Source organism: Wyeomyia smithii, chromosome 3, assembly GCF_029784165.1.
Source record: "Wyeomyia smithii strain HCP4-BCI-WySm-NY-G18 chromosome 3, ASM2978416v1, whole genome shotgun sequence".
Classification (NCBI taxonomy): Eukaryota; Metazoa; Arthropoda; class Insecta; order Diptera; family Culicidae; genus Wyeomyia; species Wyeomyia smithii.
Window position 1 is genome coordinate 242,046,114 of NC_073696.1, and position 18,389 is coordinate 242,064,502.

Here is an 18,389-nt window from a genome sequence, read left to right on the forward strand (position 1 = left end):
TGTTTGAGTTTGCAGCGTGTGTTTATAATATATGGGGAACATGTTTGTGTTTATAGTGTATGTTTGTGAAATTAAATTATTGTTGTTTTATTATCATTAGGATTAGAAATTTAAAATGAGTGATTACAACTGACATTCGGCAATACAAATAATATAGTATGTACATGTGATAGAGACAGTCGGGTACGGGTATTTTACCCGAATTCAGTACCTGACATGTTCGGGTAAAGAAAAAATATATTTTTCGGGTTTGGGTCGGATACGGGTAGGGTAAGACATATTTGCATGAAAATATAAAGTTTTAAGTAAGTTCCGTGGATTTATTTCCATGGGTTGGGTTAAGCTCAGATATTTAATAAAATATTCGTTCGGGTATGGGTACTAAAATTTATGTACTCGAGCATTTCTAGTACCTGTATTGTGTATAAGGAAGCGTGTGTATATGAAATTATATGACAGTTATTATATCATAAATTATTTAAAATTCAAATAAAAAAAAATAAGAATTAGAACTTTCAAATTTGAAATGAATAATTACAATAAAAAATTATAAATTGAAATACATATGTGTGTATGTGTGTTGTGTGAAAGGATGTGTGCCTGTGTTTTTGTGAAAGAACATATGTAAGTAAATGTTTGGTGTGTAGTATGTGCATGAATAAAATAAGTGTTGTTATAAGTGATATTACTTTGAATTTAAATAAAATAAATTAAAATAATAAAATATGCTAAAATACATAAAAAAGTATATATTACTTTTTTTTAGGATAAGTAATTAGAAATTTGAAAATAATGAAAATTTAACAATAGAAAAAATAGAAATGGAAGTATTGTGTTGTATAAAAGGAAGCGTGCGTGTGTGTTTGTGGTGTCATGAAAGAATGTGTATATGAAATTAAATGAATGATATTATTATATTATGATTTTAAATATGAATAAAAAAAGAAAATGGATAATGAAAATTGAAAATTAGAAACTAAAATGGTATAGTGTGTATGAGTTTTGTATGAAAGGAAGTGTACATGTGATTGCGGAAGAATTTGCGAGGTTTTGTAAGAGAATGTGTATGATTTTGTTTGTGTCTATGAAATTAAATAAATGTTCTTATATAATACATAGTTGTGAAATTAAATGCAACAAATAAAAAGTGAATTAATTGTAAAATCTGGGTAACGCTAAATGGACTCAATAAAATTAAATAACTTTATTTAATTTTGAATTGGTAGTTATACAAAAAAGTGAAACTAAAAAAAAATAATTAGGAAACTTTGGAAAAATAAATAGTCAAATTAGAACAACGCAATAGAAAAATTGAACAACGATTACATTTTCTCTTAACTTTTTTTTTTGCTAGCACGATACTTTTTGTAATTGTAATTGTAATTGTGTAGTATAGAAGGGGGCCTAGGGCCAGGTCTCCAGTGTATACACCGTCCATGCTATACTAGTAGAATAGTGGAGATGGAACAATAAAGCGATCAGGCGGATCAAAATAGTATTGTCCAACTTACTGATTTGAGACAGAATGGCAATACTAGATTTTTGCACGAATCATTGTAATTGAGCATGATATCGTGCAACCCTCAAGCACTTCCACTATCTCATTTCTAGTAAATCCTTAGCCATACATAATAAGACATTGGTTGGGATGCACTTGTAATGCATTTAAAAAATTTGATAAAAATAATAATGATATTAAAATAACAATAATAATAATAATAATGTCTGACTCATTATTGTATAGAAGAAGAGAAAAGAGAAAAAAGGATATAATAAATAATGGTACACTAAGGCCTTTGCCAGGCCGAGCGCCAACGCGAGCGATCGGACGAAACTCCTGCCGTAGGCCAATGAACAGCTCTACCTATTGCTGTTTATTTACCCGCGGCAAGAATCCCGACCGACCGCCCGGGTCAGCATCCAGCATGACAGAGGCCTAACGTCTCCCCTCACGCCGTTTTTCTACGCTTTTTTACGCGGATTTCGGAATTTATGTGTTTTTACGCGGTATTCCCTGCATATAGAAAAACTTCAATAATGTCAGTATAAAATCAACAAAATATATTTTGTATATTTTTATGGACTCAACAACTCAAAACTCACAGTTTCGAGTAAACCGTTTTTGAAAACTTTTTTTATTTCCGTGAAAACTTTAAATTTTAAGACTTCCTGTTTTAGTTGAACCTGTTCAGGTCGATAATGAGCAAGTTATACGAGTTGTAATCTCATTTTGTGGTCTTTTTAGAATATTTTAAATTTGAGCTATAAAGGCACATCTCCTTAAAACTCTAAATTTTTTGTGAATTTTGAAACGGGTCTTTGTGAGATAAAATTTAGTCGTATTTAGCAACGTTTGCCATTGAAAACTCAGAATTGCATAATTTTAAACCGCGCCAACACCGAATCTAACCGACGATTTATTTCTAAGGAAAAGTAGAAAAAAAAGAAAGACAATATAGAAGGAAAAAAAGAGAAGAAAAAGAAAAAAAGCGAAAAACAAAAACAACAAAACGGTGGTTTGGTCCACGTGTGAGATCCATTCTTCAAAACTAGCCTTTTGTAGAATAAAAGCATATTTTAATAAGTAGAAGAATTCTCCCACATAGGAGATAGCCAAAAGAAGTCATAATAGGAAAAAGGAAAAGTAATAGATGGCCAACTCTCTTAATCTCCCACTCCCATCCGCCACCCGGGAGTACGCGCCCTATAGGCAAAATCGACGCAAATTTGTTCATGGTTCGCAAATTGTCAAATAACATTTGATTTTATTTAAAAAGGCCTAAATCGTGCCCTCAATCTCATTAATCACATTAGAAATTAGGCGAAAAGTAAAACTGAATTTTTTAATTTAACTTTGAAACCCACTTTTTTTTTACTTTTAAATGATTTAGTAATTCACTCTTTGAATAATTATCGGAAGCTCAGATTAGTTAACTGCCAAATTTTTAAACTATTTCTTACCTTTGGCGATTTCAGAATCGCAGGTGAAAAATTCATTCTATTTCCGGCCGTGTTATTCAACCTTTTTCCATTATTTTCAATATTATACACTTGTATTTTTTCATTCTCTTTGGTTAGAAAACCTAAAAATGTAAGAAAAAAAAACGATTAAAAATTTTTTTATTCGACATTTTATACGTTATCACAAGTCACTATCTTAAAATTCAAAGTGACATCTAGAGTTAATTGCCAGCCTTTGTGCATCACCTAGGTTTGTAAAACAGTCATATTCAATGATTTTTAGCCATTTTACGCTATACTTTAGCAAACTCGTAGCAGCCATTTCGAAGATAAAATAATTTGTGCATAGGAAAAGGTGCCGCACGGAATTGGAGTGCCTCACGGTATATCCAAACCACAACAAGTCATTTAGGATTTTGGCGCGAAAAATGATAAAAATGTCAAACATTGTCGAAGAGAGTAAAAACTATAAATTTGATTAATTAGTCAGAAAATTACAAAGAGGCCACAGAAATGTTTAAAACAAAAACAATCATGTATTGTAACAAAAATCAAAAAAGACCTAGATGAGCCAAAAATTATAGAAAAGGGGAAAATTTTAGAAAAAAAATCAGAAGAAATTTTTCAAAGGTCAAAGTGCTGAAATAGTACTGACGACAAAGATTTGAAAACGCTGCAAATGATATAAATTGGTCAAACCATGTCAAAAGGATAAAAAAGTTGAAAAAAGTCCAAAAAGGTCAACACTGTCCCACAAATGTGAATAAATGTTACAAATGTCAATGAAAGTTTTTCGAATATCAACAAATGACAAACATGTTGAAGATAGTAAAAACAAAAAAAAAACTTTAGAAATACGAAAAACAATACCGTTAAGCATATTTCAAACAGGTCAAATGTGTCACAAACGGTCGATAAATGCTTTCTATATCATAGTCAAAAAAGGCTAGAAAGAGAAATAACACAAGAGTCAACGAGGTCAAAAAAGGGTTAAGAATCACATTCTATTAGAATTGATCCCCATTTTCCCACTTGAAATTTTAGAACATATTTAAACCCACATTCAGAAGCGATCACACTGCTGTTCATTTACTGATTTGTCTATAAGCCCTGCACCACGTCAAGGTTGTTTTATTGCAGTGCCAGAAGATAAAAAAAATCACAACTAAATATAGAGAGAACAAATAGTCAAAGAAATCTAAAAGATCAAGAATATGTCCCAACAAATTCGAACCGTTTAAGGTATTAAAATAAAAACAAGTGAATTAATTCACACAGATTAAATATAAAAATTCCATAAACAATTTCAATACCATTTCAATATCAGAAACCAGGTAGGTAAATTCTTATCTGCTTTTTTGAAATCTGCAAATTTCTGCTCCCGCTGGAAAACGTGATTATGAACGCGCCTACCAAAAATCACAAGGTCAGATCTGTGTGCATACTGCTTTTTCTTCGAAAATCACTGAATACAGTTTTTGAGATTCAGAAAAAAACACTGAAGCTCTTTAAGGTGACTGTTTGGTATAAATAAACAATACCTTACCCAACTCGCGCGATACAGCTCCAACTTCAGCTATCTTCTATTTCGTAGGGCCACTTGTCTTAGCATCATTTAGATTTTTTCCTTGATAGCTTTGTTACGTGCAAAGATTGAAGCTAGGAACGAAACTGCCAAAGCTCCGTTTCGGGACGGGTTGAATCAAAACTAATTATACTCTGTGAAACGAATTACTATTAGACGAACCGATATGAAAAATAATTTGCCAGTCTTACATTCATTAGATTCATTTGTTGGGCAGTAGTAGGTCTGCAAAATCAACGTTGGAATTATGTCCTGCTCAGAGATCGATTACTTTTCGTTGCATTTCGTCGATAGAAAAACCTTTTTGAAAATTCATTTACTGTTTTATATCGATGCAGCCGCTATCTTGGAGTTATTTTCTGTAAGTGAGATAGTCACAGATTGATAGTCCCGCCATTAAATGAAGAGAGAAGGGGCTACTTACGCTAAGATACTCCAATTATTCTTGTCATGCCAGTAGTTGGATTTGTCTCACAAGATAAGATTCTTCGTAACAATTTGAAGCAGTACGACGCCGTGTTCAGGGAAATTGTTGAGATCTCTGGATTCGCACCTTTGAGAATTTCTCCGAACATGGAAGTAGCACAGATAGCAGCCATTTATCATGTCGTCATGTAGGAACCCGGTGAAGGCTTTTTTATGAGATAGAAATTGAATTCTATAAATTATTTAATAGCAGCTTTACAGCAACTTACTATTGAAGGCTAATTTTATCTGTCCAAAGCTGCATCAGTCACATCTCCGGAACAATAGATTTTTCTAGGTGATTCTTCACATCTTAAAATTTGTGAAAAAAATGTTATGTCAACGGTTGCTGTGATGAAGAATCGTTCGCAGTCTCAGGTTCGCAGCAACTGTTCATCAGACGAGCAAAAGTTCCGGTTAGCCGAAGGAAGCAAACTTTGAGGTGTTCTCACAGGTAGGACAAACGTGTGCCAACGGGTTTGGTCAGAACGGATGTATCACTCATAACGTACAGGTCTTCATTCGTGTTATCGTTCGCTTCGAGAGAAAAATCTGAGTCGTCAATGTCGTACTTTTGCTGGTCATACACCTCCTAATCCACGTAAACCTCGGATGGAATATGTTCACATCCTGCATCCGTTGTAGCAGACTGAATTCGAACGGAAATTGTTACCGGTTTTTTCAACACCATGCCTAGAGCTCGTCCACTCAGACGACCCCGTGGAATACATTTCTACGTTCAAAGGTTTCGAGGCACTGTTATTACTTCGCTATACACATTCAGATTTGCGAAATTTTTGAAACTTGAAATAGCTGCTTGCTTTTTTCGGAAATATTCAGCTTCAATTGATTTTTTTTTTTTTTCAGTATACTGTAAGGTAACGCCAGCTAAAGTCAAATACGAAACGGAAATTGTGAAAAAATCACCACAATGCCAGCGCTTGCTATGAAAAAAAACATCCCCATAACATAACAGCGATGCCAGAAAGATCGAAGCAATTTTGTTGTTACTACAAAATGTAAAGGGTGTGAATGTGTTTGAAATAGGAATATGTATAGGGAAATTCCCGTTTCTCTAATCAGGATTTGCCCGATTATTTCTGTTTCATGAGCATTAAACCGTTTAATGTTGGGGTTTTCGGTGTTGTATTGTAAGTAAAAAAATCATACATCTTTTTACTTGAATACTGAATAAGACGATTTTGACCGTTCATTGTCTGGGCCAGTAAGCGGCATTCACCTTTGCTCAGTTTGGTATAGGTAACTCAACGTCAGAAACAAACGCCGGGTCACTTCAGCGGGATTAGGTGCTTCAATTCCTTACCATCTAGTGAAACTTATGATTTCCATACGAAATACATGTCGAGAAGTGAATCAATTGCAATTACCATTTTTAATCGTTTTCAGTACTTGTGTGTACAGACAAAAAAAATCATTCGATAAGAAATAATAACGATTCTGATAGCATACTAGAATACAAAAAAAAAGTTAAATTCGTTCGGCATGAAGAGAAACAATTCGATCATTCGCAGCGAAGACAGTTTTGTGCATACAATAAATATATATATTATTTTGCTCTATCGATCTCGGCAGAAAGGTTTCAATCTTGCACCAACCTGGGTAAGGCTCTCTTTTCTGCTACCAGTTTTTTTTTGTTTTTCATCTCCTACAAACACTTTGTCGTTTCATCGATAGAAAAATATATTATATCAGTACGAAAATTATCAAACGACAAACATTTATCACCTCGGTTCTGATTGACTTTCAACTAACGTAAAAATTTAAAATCGTCAATAAAAAGAACAAACAAACAATCCATTGCTGCTAGTGTAAACAAAAAACTCGTTAAAATAGCTATATTCATCTTATTCAATACACGCACCCACTAGGGATGCGGTCACTAACAGTCTATAAGTGTGATGTTATACAATTCACAATTGGGCAGAGGAGTATACAAGCATTACTATGGGGTCACACGATTGGTTTTTGGCCTCTCAGTTATTGCTGCACTACGCTTTGCTTGCAACTAAGAAAAGCAACTACATAATTGGTATTCTCTTTCTTCTAATAACGCAACAGAGAAAAACAGTCTGAAAATGAACAAACTCCTAGCGGTAAAAGATCAAACGCATAACTGTAGCTAAACCTAGTGACTGCGTGTTGTTTTTCTTTTCCGGGACACTCACTGCGGAGGGTGTGCAAGTTTTTCCTTTCAACCGATCTATACCGGATCGGAACGGGAGCATAAAACAGAACAACAGGTTGCTTACCGGTAATCGCCGGGGGCGATGTGTACGTGTGTTTTTTTTTTTTTGTTTTAATCAACAGTTTACGCAAGCGCGAACTTCTACCTATGCTATGATGACACAAGCGTTTTCTTTCCCAGCAGGGAGACAACTAGGAAACGGATTATATAAGGACAAGAGCGAAGCATGAGATTTGAGCAAAGGAGAAATGAGGGAGGGGGAGGAAACAAGCGGAAGCGGTCTCACAGATGGTTCTGCAGGAAGGAAAGCAGTTTCGTTTCGTAGTGTTTACTCGCTTCCAGGTTGCGCAGCGAGTGGCGTTCGTTCGGGTAGACCTGCAGCTGGTACGGTTTGTTTGCTTTGATCAGACCATTCACCAGCTGTGATGTGTGGAAGAAGTGGACGTTCTCATCGATAAGACCGTGGATGATTAGCAGGCGGTTGTCCCTGGCGAGAACGAACAAACGGTGAGGGAATTGGAAAATTAAATTAGTTGAAATACTCACTCGTCGGGAAATTTATGGATATAGCTTAGAACCGAACCAGCCGTATAGCCGGATCGATTATTGTCAGGAAGATCCATGTACCGCTCAGTGTAACCCGTATCGTAATACTCCCAGCTTGTAACTGGTGCGCCCGCAATGGACAGTTTGAATATTTCCGGGTACTGCACCAAACCCATGAGACTCAGATATCCTCCTGCAATTCAAAAAAAGAAATCATAAATTTCCATTTTAAACTGATTATTTTATGTTTCAAGTACCGTAAGACCAACCATGAATCGCTACGCGATCCATGTCGATGTAACCCAACTGATCGGCTAATAATTTCAGCACTTCCACCTGGTCAGCCAGTTCGACTGTTCCCATCCGACAGCGAATGTGACTTTCGAATTGAACCCCACGATGGCGCGATCCTCGTGAATCAACGCAAACTACGCAATAACCTTGCGCGGCCAGCATGTGCATCCGTAGTTGTCTCATGCCCTGCAACAACGTCGCAAAACATCATTTTGTTTTGATATAAAACAGGGGTTTTCTACCCTACCTTGAATGTATTGCTCACAGTTTGCACCTCCGGTCCACCGTAAACGTTCAGCACCGTTGGATATTTGACACCGAGCGTGAAATTGTGCGGTTTAAATACCATTGCGTAGATGGCTTCCCCGGACGCCAACCGGGGACTATAAATGGTCGGGTTGAATTGAGTATTTTCCGAGGGGCCACCCTCGAACAGGTATCCCATCGAGATCAGTTCCAGGCCGGCGACGTTTCCGCTTGGGCAAGTTTGCTTGACATGGACCAGTTCCCACGAAGGCAGTGTTTGGATGTTGCAGTACGTCTGTAGGAACATTGTACAATCCTGGGGCATGGAAGCAAAGAGATTAGCGATTGATTGTTAGGTTCCAAGAGCTAGGAAAACTTACATCGTTAAAGTCCACGGTGAACGAGTATCCGGGGACGGTGAGCAACCGGAGCCAGTTTGGTTTCAGCAAACTGACCACGTACAGGTGTTTCTCTAGCGGAGTCTGGCGAAGGCCCATGAAATATACCAGCTGGTTTCGCTTATCTACCCACACGTTGCGACCGAGCACCTCCCAGTCCCCGGATGTTAATGCTACCTGTTGAAGCATAAAATCAATCCAAACTTTGTTACAGCGATTTTTTAAAATTTGTAAGCATGTAATTTTTGTACTCTAGAAAACTGAAAATCCGCTACAAAGGCAAAACAAATTAAGGCATAATGTTTGTCGAGCACAGTGTGTATTTTTGTGATACACTGAAGTTGCGGGCAATACGCAGCGCGAAAAAATTGCGTAAAAATCTGCAAAAACTCCGAAAGTCTTGTAGAAAGGCTGTGTGAAAAAATCGTCTAAAAACTTTTTCTCAGGTACGAGGTTAAGGGCATAATTAGCACAAACAGTTTTCAAGTCGAAAAAATCAAATACATATTGTCGTTAAACTATTATCAAAGATATCACGAGATACCACAGGAACATCAACAGTAGGATTTTTTTTAATACACTGAAACAATTACATATATGTAAAACAACATCAAGTTTGAAGATGGACCATTTGAAGCTTACATCACAAATATTTATTATTAACAACAAAAAAATTAAAAGGTATTACAATTAATTAAATTAGGTTATCTGCGAAAACAACGCCACCTGTAAATCGAACATTGATCCGCTCTAAGACCAAGTTATTTTTTAATAAAAAAAATAGTAAAATTTGGCTTAGTTAATATCTGGCGCTAGCAGTCTTTTTACATGTTTGGCTAGATTTAGAATTAGGAGTAATGCTGAAACATAAAAGATTTAACAACAGAGTGTTGCGTCAAGTATCCATTAAGTATTTTCTATCTATTGATATTTTCTCGTAAGCATTTGTTACACTGTTTTACTGAAAACAGCCAGGCGCAGAAGGTTCCTTATATAACCAACACCTTTTTTTTTTTTCAAAGTTATAATACATCAGCGAAATAGGTGATCGCAATCGAAACATCTATTAGTATGTTTCTTACCTTACTCACAACGCGAGGTTCCAGTGTTCCGCACCCGTCAAAGTACACGGTCGTCGTTGGAGTGGAAGTACTTCGACTAGCCGCATGATGTTGATGCTGCTGCTGCTGCTGTTGATGATATTGATGGTGGTGATGATTGTTATCAGTTCCCTCTGCCTGCGGGGAACTATCGTTGTGATGATGGCAGTGGTTATGACTGCTATTGTCGATGTTGTGATTATTTCTACTATTGCAACCATTGCTGCTGACGTTAGTGGTGGTGTTGATGCTGATGCCATGAGTGGCAAGACTAGATGTTACCAAGTACAGATGCCGATAGTCGGTTTCTTCCGACGCCCACAGGAACACAACCCGATCGTCAGTGATTTCGAGAAAGTGCAGCACGTCATGTACGTTCACCCAATTGTTCGAGGTTTCTGAGTATAGCACCTGCATGGGGCGTGTCAATCGAGCCAATGGTGACTTCCAGTAATCGTTGGTGGAAGACCCTAGAACGAAGGAGGATGAAGATGGTTTTGAATCTCCGACAGTCGTGACACCGCCCACTGATGGAGATGGTGATGAGCTACTGTACAGCTCACAAAAGTTATCCAACGGAATCAGCACCAGATCCAACCGTTGCTGCACTCTGTCGACAAGCTGAGCCCAAACACTGAAAAAAATAAAATAACATTAGACCCGAGTCTCAAATTAATTCAATCAAATTTACTAATTCGAATCTGGGGTCCATCCAATTCTAACCACATACTCCAACCACGGGAAGGCATAGTTTAGTGGACATTGCAGCTCTTTAATGCAGGCATCGGTGATTCGTAACGACTCCGACAGACGGAATTGCACCAGTTTAAGTTTCGATTTTGCGTTAGGTGTTCCGGCTCGCGGAAAGCGATACTCCTCGTAATCTCCTCCCACCGATTGGGACGACGGAAAAGTGTACAGGCTAACGTCGCTCTCATCAACTTCCTCGTAAACTATCCGATAGATCTCGTCATCGCTGCTGGGTTGCCACCAGAAGCCCTGATAACGACTGAACTCCTCCTGCATCACATACGACGGCACTCCTGCAGTGAGGGGGTCCTCAGCAAACGATCTGCGTCCATCATGGGCGAATGTGAGCCGCTCGCTATGAGCACTAACCGTGTGAACGACCCAGATATCCCCATTACATACATACGCCACCAAATCCGAATTCTGAGGGCAAATCTGCGGATCTATTGCTGCTGAGCGTTGAAAAATGCGAAGTTCCGAAGGGAATAATGTCCCTTCACCATAACCCGTATCCAAACACTGGTATAGCGTATTGCACGCTGGGAAGACTATTTTGCCACTCGCCTTGTGCAGCTCGTATGAAGTGATACCCCAGATGGAAAGCCGTTTCCTTTCCAAAAGTAACTGAACCTCTCGGGAATTATTCGTTGATAAGGGTGACACAATCGGCTCCAGCACAGGATGCCATTCTAGACGCATAGGAGCGCAACTGTCCGTTTCACTTGCGGGCACATCTGTGTAAAAAAGCACCGTATCCCATCCGTTCGACGGGGGAGAACTCAGGAAATAAACCCGTGTTCTACCATCCGACAGGGTACGAAAATTTACACTCATCGGAAACATACTAGCCAATGAAGACATCTGGCGTCTAGTATCGTTAACTATCGATTTCAGCTCAGACCAAGACTTTTTACGACCACTCCCGCTAGGAGCACACGCATTTCGCTGCAAGTCCAGCCGCGATTGTCGCCCGTTGAAACGCTCTAAAGCATTTTCATCGCCGCTGTCCTCACTATCACGCAAGCTGCGTGCTCCGCCACTCCCGGAAGCCCCATCGGAACCATTTCCGTTGCCACTTCCGCCTGCCACTGCAGTAACACCACCCCCAATACTACTACCGTCCATCTTCTTGCGAATTTTCGCCCAAATTCTGCTAGCTTCCTCCAAGTTGGCCAAAAGTGCTAACAAAATCGGCAATACCTGACCTAGATTTAGCTCACCCAGCGCGAAAGCTTTTCGGTTGGAAGAGCTGCGTCTCAGAAAAAATCAGCTATGCTCTGCTTAACGTGCGACTAACAGCCAAATCAGCACTTCTACAGCTCAACAAAACAACCGCATGACCTCCCCGAGGCGAAAGTTGTTCCTGGATTCTGCCGCAGAAGGTTCCTTATCTAACCAACACCCTTCGCTGCCCTTTTTTCTTCCGCACACGACGACGACGACCACTATGACTATACAAATTATGTACCAATTTTTGACAGACAAAACAAATGGTGGAACGCGAAGCAGTTCAAGGCAACGACAGTCCACTGTAGCCACTGGTAACAATTTGAACTCCCGACTAACAGTAATTCTGAATTCTTGTCCTTCGTCGCAAACTAAAGCGGATACAATTGGTTGGTTTTGTTTTGTGTATATGGTTAACTAGCAGGAAAACAATGGTTCTCGGAAATTTACTGGTACTTTTGCTTTTTTCCACTTTCTCTTCTTCAACACTGTATGAGTTTTTGCCAACTTTCTTTCTGCACTTTTTCTTCGCTTTCTGACGTTTTGCGCTTTTGCGAAGTTTTGATTCCGCAGCAACGAAATGTACTGAAGAAGGTATGCTACACAGTGCTGTATTTTTTAGAAATTTTTTTATGAAACTTAAATGACTTACGGCGACGAAATTACTTTTCATGATTGCGTTTTGAGTGATTATTATTACACACACAATAGGCCGTAGGAATATAATAGGTTACTCTGCTTATTTTGCTGATATTGCTTATTTTATAAGATTTGCATGGGATGAGTAAAGCAAATGTTTTTATTCATACAGCCTATACTGCCCCTGTTTACATAGTTGACGTAAGAGCCAAAATGACCAAAATGCACTTTTTCGTTGATTCAGCTTCCTTTCCCTAAGATACATATCCTACAAACGAAAAGAAAACTATTTTGTTTTAAAACTTTTGAGAAATATTGGAAAAACGTTTTGGCGTAACTGCCAATTAGTTGCAAAAACTGGCGTCACTCCATACAAGGTGCAATTTTCTATGTTAAGTCGTTTTACTCGACTGTCTAACTACTGTCTGTTTGTCTAAGTTGAGTCGTTTAATTCGACAAATATTCCATGAAAAGGTGAAAAGGGGAAAGGAGGAATGGGGATTGAATTTTTGTATTGTATATTAATATTTTTACAGACACTCAGCCTCAGGAAGGTCACTGCTGTTCCTTTCCCCCGACTAGTGGATATTTGCATCAGATGAAATAATTAAAACGTGTGTGTAGATTACGGTGGGTAAATTTATTCGATTTGCCAGAACGTTTTTATGGTCCTATTTGGGCCCCAAACAATCCTGACACAACCGAAAGTGGATTGATCGATAGCTCTCTAGGAAGAAACATGCGAAAAACTTTTCCTTTACTAATTTTCATACAAATTCATGTACATGCATATGTAATGCACCAATCAGAGGCACGAGTAATCCATATTCGGCAGGTTTAGCATTGGGCCTAAATTGAACAAAAAAAAGTTTGTTCTGGCTCTGTGCTGTCAAGTTTGCTTTTTTCCTTGTAACGATTACCCACCTTAGCGTAAATGTAAGTTTTTGTGCATGTGTTTGTGTGTGTGTATGTGTGTCTGTGCGTATTTGTCTAATTGAAACTGCCGATGGACAATAACTAACGTTTGACCGAAACACGATTGACAAAACTAATTCAACTGCGAGGCAAAGTAGGAAGTAGTCGAGTTTTTACGCCAAGCTATGCGAACAATCTGCGATAAAAATGCATGTTTATTCGCATAAACTGGCGTAGCGGTTTTTCTGGATTAATTACCATGGGCAGATTCGTATAATCCTTGGGGCCTCTATTCAAACATCAATCTTCATAAAATTGACAGACTATTTTGTTGAAATTGTATCTCAATATAATTATTTGGGTTGAAATAACAAAAACGCGTTTTTCTCGCAATGATGGTGTTGGTTGTTACGTCAACTATGTAAACAGGGGCAGTATAGGAAAAAACTTCTGAAACGACATCGACTTCTTGGATTCACCTGGACTGAAGGCCGAGGCGTTGCGTTGACGTTAATTTGACAGAAAATGTATGGCCTAACTGTCAAATTGCCGCAAACGCAGCCGCAACGTATCCATTGTGTTTAGGCCTTGATTGCCTTGAATGCGTTCGAATGCGACTTCAAAGCCCACTATGAAAGCACTGAATAGCAACGGATACAATTTTTTTATAGCATCTCTACGGTATATGCGTTACAAAGTTATGACCATTTTACGAAACAAAAAAAGTAGGAGGTTGTATCCAAGACACGACCGCATAAATGACGTAGAACTACGTACACTATTTACAAATGCATTGAGTGTTTCATTACCCTAGTAACACAGATGTTTTTATCAAGGTTTTATAGCGCTTTTTTGGCTGTATTGAGCACTATAAAACTTTGATAAAACCAATATTTTTACTTGGGTAATGAGTTATAATGTCTACTAATGAAGGGTTGTGAAATTCGTGAACCGGATTCGGCGGTTAGCAGAACGTGCCGAGTTAAAAACCATACACAGCACACACACACAAATCATACCATATCATAGACACACACACATCATACCATATCATCATACCATACACACATCATACCATATCATACACACATCATACCATATCATACACACACAGCAAGCAAGCGAGGACGTTATTTTTATTTCAACAAGGCTTGGCAATTTTCAATAGTGCAATAGTTCGTAGATTCAAACAACATTTTTCTGCATTTGGGCAGATGCGTGTATAATTTTCCAATCGATTGCTGCAAGAATGAAGAAAATCGGTTGAAAACCAACCGACCTATAAGCATTTAAAAAGGGACAAATTTCGTCCCAGTTTTTCAGTTTGCATCCCTGTGTGGTATGCTAAAGTAAAACGTAGTTCTACGTCAAAAAAAAAAACGTGGAAAACAAAATTTTATTGTATAACAACTTGTTGCGCTTTTATTCAGTCGCTATGCACCCAACTAAGCAGCTAAACAAACTATGAATTAACAAAACTGTTTGTTGGGCAATTGATATTGATTCATTAGTGGGTTGTTGAGCTATGCCAGTTTTTTGTGTCATCTGAAAGAGCCGCATTTTCTAAGCAAAACGTGATTTTGAAAATTTTTCTTTCGTTGTCTTTCGGATCTTAAATCACGAATTAAAACTGCTCGAAATCGCTACAATGACAGTCGCTTATGTACTTACTTTACTTTGTTGGCCGACGGACCGTTACCGGTCTAGGGCCGAACGAACTAGAGATGTCCAGCTTCTTCTATCTTGGGCAGCCGTTCTCCAGTCACCTCGTATACCAGCAGATCGTGCATCTTCTTCCACCGCGTATATCCATCGAGTGCGAGGCCTACCACGAAATCGACGGCATCTTTCTGGTTCTCTGCTGGCATTCTGGCTACATGACCAGCCCACTGAAGCCTACACCGCTGTATGTTATTGAAATTGTTAGTTAAGTATGTAGTAGCCAAAATAGTGCTTTTCATTCTTTTTCCATCATGCAGTAATACCTTATAGCGAATTTCTTTATTCCACCAGCTCACCTCGTTTTGACCTGGAAGCAACCTAACTGCTGTCAAAACCCTTCTTTATTCGCTGGATATTGAGCCAGTATGACCTGGCGTGCTGTCCGAAGCGCACTGTAAAATTTGTCAGCTTCAACCCGCCACCGCAAGTGCTCAGTTCGTAAACAATTATCTGGCATCTCTTTCTCACTTGCGACGTAAATTGCGATGTCATTTTTTTATTACTCGGCAGATTTTCCCGAACACAGTGGAATAAAGAAATTCGCTATTAATTCAAGCGGGGGCAGCGCACGTCTTTTTGGTAATTCAAGCTAGAAATATCACCCTGAAATAAAAGAAGGTATCTAATTAACCCAAAATATGAGCTCCCATCTGTAGTCGTGTACATGTTTTGATTGCGAACGTGAATTTTTCTTTCAATTCCCTTTTCAACGCTATTCATACGATTTATACTTCTCGCAATCACCACGCAAAAATAACTCCGTGCTTATCACACTTCGACACGCAAAAGTTGGAAAGAATTGACGTAACAACTTCCACTTGGTATTTTCTACAAAACAAAATCTAACCACAGTGCCTAGAAATGTCGCTTTTTCGCTCAGCGAACTTGGTGACACGGTTCTCCAGCAGAAATCAGCTGGTCCAAAAGGTAAGACTTGAGGATTATGCTTTTCCCGTACAGACACATAGATTATTCGTAGATAATTGTTGCTTCTTCTTCGCAGTGCATGGCAACACGGATGGTGCACAGCGAAACACAGCAGAGCTCGGAGTCGGCTGGTTCGGGCAATCGTGAATATCCCAAATTTCCTGGGGCAAAGGCGGCCTTCATAAACAAACCGACGGTTTCGCTGCCGCAAAGCGTAAAACCAATTCCAATTTACCGGGTAATGAAATCCGATGGAGGGGTTGAGGAACCAGAACAAGACCCAAACTTGAGCCGCGAAACGGTTCAGAAAATGTTTCGGGATATGGTACTGCTGAACACGTTGGATAAGATTTTGTATGAATCGCAACGTCAGGGAAGAATCTCGTTTTACATGACTAACTACGGCGAGGAAGCCAGTCACATTGGTAGTGCTGCAGCTTTGAGTCCTGACGATTGGGTCTTTGGACAGTATCGGGAAGCTGGTGTGTTGGTTTGGCGTGGGTTCACGATTTCTGATTTTGTCAACCAGTGCTACGGAAACAGAGAGGACGAAGGGAAAGGACGCCAAATGCCTGTTCATTATGGATCGAAGAATTTGAATTTTGTAACGATTTCTTCGCCGTTGGGAACGCAGATCCCGCAGGCCGTGGGTGCCGCCTATGCTTTCAAACTGCAACCGGACAATAATCGTTGTGTGATCACTTACTTCGGCGAGGGGGCCGCTTCCGAGGGAGATGCTCATGCTGCCTTTAACTTTGCTGCCACGTTGGACTGTCCGGTGATATTGTTCTGTCGTAACAACGGGTTTGCCATTTCTACACCCGCCAGTGAACAGTACCGTGGCGATGGAATTGCCGGTCGTGCTTCTGGTTACGGTATTGCGGCATTGCGAGTCGATGGAACGGACGTTTTCGCGGTTTACAATGCAACTAAAGTTGCTCGTGAATATGCTCTCAAGCACAACAAACCGATCGTTCTGGAGGCAATGGCCTACCGTGTCAGTCATCATTCCACCTCGGATGACAGTACTGCGTACAGACCGGCTGAGGAGGTGGAAGTTTGGAACACAATCGAGTACCCGATTGCGAAGCTAAAGGCCTACATGAAGAGACGCCAGTGGTTCGACGAGAAGGAGGAAGCGAACAACCTGAAGGCGGTCCGACAGCAGGTTCTGGCCCAAATAAACCAATCGGAGAAGATTCCGAAACCTGACTGGCGTGAGGTGTTCCAGGACGTGTACCACGAGATGCCAGCCCATCTGAAGGAGCAACTCAAGCAGATGGAGGAACACGTGGAACAGTTCAAGCAGCACTATCCGGTGGATGATTTCAAAAATTAATTGTCGTTCTGAACGAAATCTTGGTGGACAGGGTTTATAATCGCTGTGACCTATACAAAGTGCATTTATTTTTTTTTTGTAGATCTTACAATTTTTTCGAAGTCTTCCAACAATATAAAAATGTAAAAATATACTGGTAATAAAATTTGTTATTTTTTTCAAAAATAAAGATGTTCATGAATAGAATATTGAGATTTTTTGCCGTCTTCCCAAAAAGTTTTTCAAGATGTGGGAGAAAAATCACACCGGCTTAGAGCTCTGATGTAGAATGTAATCAAAATGCGACAGTGCAGGCCTTTTATTTTGTTTACATTGATTTTGACGACCGTTTCCGTGCGAAACTTAGCAACAGCGTCCGGTTGCCCGGGAGCACCGAAAGCGGATTCGCTTGATATAGACAGTTGTTTTCAGGACCCACTCGGTAGATCTGTCGAAATGGCGAGCAGATTGTTTGCCTGTGATTTTGAAGTGTTTGGTATTGTGCAAGGTAACAATAAAAACTAACGTTATGTAAAGTTCTAACAAAAATATTTGTTTTCCTTTCAGGGGTGTTTTTCCGGAAGGTATGTAAGTTGGACTACGATGCCGGTAACTAGGTTATTAAAATAAATTAATTTTCGCAGTACACCCAGAAACAAGCCAAAGGGTTAGGATTGCGCGGTTGGTGTATGAATACTCGCGAAGGAACAGTGAAAGGACAAATGGAAGGCGAGGAAGCACCAATAAATGAAATGTGATTATTTTTATGTGATATTTTTTTGTGATCAATTTTTAGGGAAAAAACTCAATCACTTTTTTTTGCAGGAAACATTGGCTCAAGACCAAGGGTAGTCCTACTAGTCGTATTGATAAGGCTGTCTTCGGTGATATGAAACCAATAGAGAAATACTCCTTCAATGATTTTGGCATCAGGCGTTGAACCGGTAGCTAATGTCAAATTGAAGAATTATATAAATTTGTGCGTATTTTATTTATTATAATTTAAGTTATTGTGAGATTAGTAAAAAAATTGAAATTAAATGCTTGAAGTATGTAGTGGGTGAATACACAATTTTATTCTATGTACCGT

At 39.1% G+C, this 18,389-nt stretch overlaps 3 protein-coding genes across 4 annotated transcripts; 2 read left to right on the forward strand and 1 right to left on the reverse strand.

The window, feature by feature from the left end:
* Positions 1-4,970: 4,970 nt before the first annotated feature.
* LOC129727372 (dipeptidyl peptidase 9) lies at positions 4,971-12,324 on the reverse strand. Its single transcript, XM_055685173.1, has 8 exons — positions 10,493-12,324; positions 9,784-10,435; positions 8,684-8,878; positions 8,305-8,619; positions 8,021-8,243; positions 7,764-7,956; positions 5,242-7,704; positions 4,971-5,178 (listed from the first exon to the last, which is right to left on the reverse strand). The coding sequence occupies exons 1-7, from the start codon at positions 11,674-11,676 to the stop codon at positions 7,500-7,502; spliced, it is 2,967 nt and encodes a 988-aa protein (XP_055541148.1). The 5' UTR covers positions 11,677-12,324; the 3' UTR covers positions 4,971-5,178; positions 5,242-7,499.
* A 3,421-nt stretch (positions 12,325-15,745) lies between these two features.
* LOC129727373 (2-oxoisovalerate dehydrogenase subunit alpha, mitochondrial) lies at positions 15,746-17,478 on the forward strand. 2 transcript variants are annotated; one of them, XM_055685174.1, is made up of 2 exons: positions 15,746-15,981; positions 16,034-17,478. In XM_055685174.1, exons 1-2 carry the CDS (start codon positions 15,916-15,918, stop codon positions 17,318-17,320), a joined length of 1,353 nt encoding a protein of 450 aa, XP_055541149.1. In that variant the 5' UTR covers positions 15,746-15,915; the 3' UTR covers positions 17,321-17,478. The 2 variants fall into 2 exon arrangements, with proteins under 2 accessions (XP_055541149.1, XP_055541151.1); XM_055685176.1 differs by having other exon boundaries at positions 15,749-15,981; positions 16,058-17,477.
* Positions 17,479-17,578: 100 nt separating this feature from the next.
* Positions 17,579-18,364, forward strand: LOC129727390 (acylphosphatase-2). The gene is made up of 4 exons (XM_055685211.1): positions 17,579-17,807; positions 17,867-17,883; positions 17,944-18,053; positions 18,125-18,364. The coding sequence occupies exons 1-4, from the start codon at positions 17,600-17,602 to the stop codon at positions 18,237-18,239; spliced, it is 450 nt and encodes a 149-aa protein (XP_055541186.1). The 5' UTR covers positions 17,579-17,599; the 3' UTR covers positions 18,240-18,364.
* Positions 18,365-18,389: the final 25 nt, after the last annotated feature.